The sequence below is a fragment of the Belonocnema kinseyi genome, chromosome 1, assembly GCF_010883055.1.
Source record: "Belonocnema kinseyi isolate 2016_QV_RU_SX_M_011 chromosome 1, B_treatae_v1, whole genome shotgun sequence".
Lineage (NCBI taxonomy): Eukaryota > Metazoa > Arthropoda > Insecta > Hymenoptera > Cynipidae > Belonocnema > Belonocnema kinseyi.
The window spans coordinates 141,080,290-141,084,288 of record NC_046657.1 but is presented as its reverse complement, the minus strand read 5'-3'; the positions used below and the strand labels follow the sequence as shown (position 1 = coordinate 141,084,288).

Sequence of the window (3,999 nt, the reverse complement as noted above, 5' to 3'; positions counted from 1 at the left end):
GCATGAATCTCATGTCAATTGCGTTAATTTTACTCTTATCTTTTTCTTGATAAGTCCATGTCTCGCTACCGTATAGTATAGTCGGTACAAATATAGAATTATATATTGCCATTTTAGCTTTATTTTATATATTTTTACTTCTGATAAGGGGACCTGCTCTATCAATAACCTTCTTACCTTCATTTATTCGTCTATCTAATTCCTCATCTATCTTCCCGTCCCTAGTAAATAAGCTACCAAGGTATACGAACTTATCAACTTGTTCAATTCTCTCATCATTTAATAAAATATTGCATAGCGTTTTCTCACTATTTCCTTCGAACACCATAGTTTTTGTTTTATTTGCGTTAATTTTGAGGCCCATGCTCTTCATGCTTGCATCTAGTTTATTCAACATTCTTTGTAGGTCTTCGATAGATTCTGCCGTAACAACCTTATCATCTGCGAACGCTAACCCTCCTACCCTTACTGTTTCGAGATCGACACCCTCTTCGTCGAAGAAAGCCATTCTTAAACACTTGTCCATAAATAATATACTAATTCTTATTTCCTTGTTTTTATAATTTTTTTATTTTTAATGTTGTTTTTTACGATTAAATAAAAATTACTGCACATCTGCATAGGGTCTAATACAGGAACCTATATATGGTCCTATATAGGAGCCTATGTCCTCTTTCGTCTTTTCTGTGCTTTTTCCAAAAAGTTAATTTTTTTATTTTTAATCTTATGTTTTACGATTAAAGGAAAATCTACTCGTCCTATCGAAAAATAATTAATAATAAATTTATAGATTTGTTTAGACGAACAACTTTTGTCTGGTAAATTAAGTTCATACCTTGTGTCGTTTTTTCAAACAAATTTAATATTTTTATTTAGAATTTCATTTTTTACGACTAAAGCAAAAACTAACTGTCCTATCAAAAATTATAGCTCTTTTTTGGATGAACAAGTTTTGTCTCATTTTTTCTCGTAGCTTATATCGAAAAGTGATTCATTCTTAATTTGTAGTTCTTTCCAGGGGGCGCAATTTGAGCTTTTTCATATCTTGCATAGTTTGACCAAAAAATGTAATTTTTGGATTTTTCATTATTTTTGGTACGATCAAATTTGGAGTGTTCAACTTCTCGACCAAGTAAAAAAAATTGTTATCATACTCCTGTAGGGCTTTCAAAAAGCAGAGTTTTTCTTCTCTTGATTTTTTTCATATCATGCGTTTTTTGGCTTAAAATTTTCATTTTAGTTTGTTTTCTTGGATTTTTAAAATGCTCTAGTTCTGATCATTTTCTTTTTATAGAAAAAAGACATGGAGATAAATGGTTTGAGTTTCTGAGTACTATGAACAACCGTACATAGAATTTTTAAATCATGAAAAATGTGGTTTTAAACATTTTTGGTACGATCAAATTTTGAATTTTCAACTTTTTGACCAAATTGAAAAAGTTGTTATCGTAATCTTCTAGGGCTTTCAAAAAGCAACGTTTTTCTTCTCTAGACTTTTTTTCCTATCATGCGTTGTTTGGCTTAAATTGTTCATTTTAGTATGTTTATCTGGATTTTGAAAATGCTATAACTCTAGTAATTTTTGATTTTTCAAAAAGTCATTAGGATAAATTTTTTGAGTTCTATGAATAACCGTACACAGAATTTTTGAATTTTTAAAAAAGTGGTCTCAAAAATATTCAAAATGTGCCCACTTGTTCAATTTTCATCCAAAATGGCTGGCTAACGAACTTGACCTTTAGTTTAGGACACTTAACGAGTGTACCAAAGTGCAATCTAATAGATTAATTTTTTCAAAAGTTATCGTGTTCACAGACAGACAGACAGGGGGTCTCAAAACGTGGACATTTGACATAAACTGGCGGAGGGGGTCAAATTTTACAAAAATCTAATACCTTCTCTGATGAGAATGTAGAAAAGCAAAACTATTTGTACAATACTCCACTTTGGCAGCGCGGCAAATTAAACCTTATAGAAAATTCGAATTTACTTCTCACGAAATTATCTTGAAAATTTATTTTTCATGTTTTTTAAGTATTAAAAAAATATTAAACGAACTAATATGCTAATTTTAAAGAATTGTATAAAATAAACTAAAATACAACATGAAATTCTGTAAAGTCTATAATAAAAATGTATCCGGTCACTTTCCTGGAGTGTATTTTTTTAACGAATGTGTAATAAGTATAGGACTTTTTGAATTCAGTTTACATATTTCAAATTTTTTTACTCCCAGGCTCTTGAAAATTGTTAAATTCAGAATTTTTCCAATTTGAATCTTCAATTTATTAACAAACAATTTAATATTATCATCATAATCAACTGATTACACTGAGTATTTACGCGGTCTAATGATTACAATTTTTTTTGTTATTCTGTAAGTTAAAAAAAGGCAAAATAAAAAATTGAAGAAACGTCATAAGAACTTTAAATGTGATGCAGTATATTTTTTTTTAACTTCTTTTGAATTTTTTTTTAAATTGCAAAAGAAATTAAAATTTTCCTCTTGTTTTTTAAACTTTCAGAAAAACACAAAAAGATTCTCATAATTTTTTTACACTGATTAAATAACCAGTTTTTAGCATATTTACGCACCATGAAAGCATAGGTTTTTAAGACTTGCTTTGTCAATATCATCCGCGTTGAATATGTCATCGAACTTGCTTAACCTGCAAAAAGAAAACAATATTTTCTTTTACGTACAAGTGTATCGAACGTTTCAATGCTTAGAAACAAGAACCAGCAGTAAAAAAGATTAATAAAACTGTAAACAGTTCTTAATTGCAGTTAAACCCAATTGAACTTACCTTTTCTTCAACATGCTCATCTTTGATGGAAATTTATTACTTATCACATGTGACTATATAACCTTTGTTGATCATAATGTGATTGAACTAAAGTAGGCGTATGGGCGTCTACTGCTGACGGGTTTTTACGTTGTCGGTGACCCCAGCTGTTTGACAGATTCAAATAACGCCATTTGCTTTTGAAATGAGATGTACTAGATGTACTAGAATTCAGATGATTGTTCGTAATTAGATTTATCTCTATTTTTATTTTCCTTTCAGAGTCTTATCTTATGATCCTTATGACAGTAAAATGGGCAGCAGAGTACTAACAGCTGAGAGGAAACCATGATTCCCTTCTTACCGTTAGAGGCAGCATCGACCGGTATTTGCCATGGACATAGGAATCACGGGACTAGGCATGCCATCCTAACTTTGATCGTGTGGGGTTGAATTCACGTTAGGGGTGAGAATTCTATGAGTAGGGAGAGCCACCATCTTACGATGTGCCACTTGATTATGCGCACGAGCATTTTTGCCGACAAACTGTGCATGAAAATATAAATATGTGGGCGCTGCCATGTTTGTCACGGCACATCAAAAGATGGCGGACCTCCCCCTCATTGCATCAACCCCGCAATGGCATGCCTAGTCCAAAGATATTATAAACAATATCTTTGCCTAGTCCCATGTTTCCTATGTCCATGGGTATTTGGTATGTAATCATGGAATCATATTACGTCCTTAAGGCGCTTTCACACGATTGCAGATCAGCAGATTGCATGCAGAAAGTCCCCAGGAGTGAAAGAGATGGGAACTGTATGTTCTGTTATCTATCTCTTTCACTCCTGCAAACTTTCTGCATGCAATCTGCTGATCTGTGTTACGAAATGTAATTTTTGCTAAATATTATATAGTCTATGGCTGTGAAATTTAATAGCAGCTATGCTGAAATAGCAAGAAACTATATTATCAGAGAACTGTCTGAGAGAGGGGATCAAGACAGGTGGGAAATTCAAAATTATACAATTAATTGGTTAAATTCGAAAATTTTCGAATTGAAAGAATCACACATTAGGAATTTTATAAGTAACGTAATAACAAATTAAGGAAGTATGAAATCTAGAAGGGCTGAATCAGTGCTGTCGTTGATAATTAAAATATGCACATAGCTATATGAGATAAGACTCTCTAAATTGAATTCCAACACGAT

At 31.8% G+C, this 3,999-nt stretch overlaps 1 protein-coding gene across 2 annotated transcripts in view; it reads right to left on the bottom strand.

Annotated features, from left to right (window-relative positions):
* The window catches only part of LOC117173607 (TBC1 domain family member 13), a 43,513-nt gene extending 40,333 nt beyond the window's left edge, over positions 1 to 3,180 (bottom strand). For both annotated transcript variants that reach the window (XR_004467210.1, XM_033362247.1), the window contains exons 1-2: positions 2,808 to 3,180; positions 2,596 to 2,669 (exon numbers count right to left, since the gene is read on the bottom strand). Coding sequence is in view for 1 of the 2 variants with exons in the window: in XM_033362247.1 (XP_033218138.1) it covers positions 2,596 to 2,669; positions 2,808 to 2,827 (94 nt within the window). In the remaining variant the exon portion in view is untranslated. The remainder of the gene's footprint in view (positions 1 to 2,595; positions 2,670 to 2,807) is intronic.
* Positions 3,181 to 3,999: the final 819 nt, after the last annotated feature.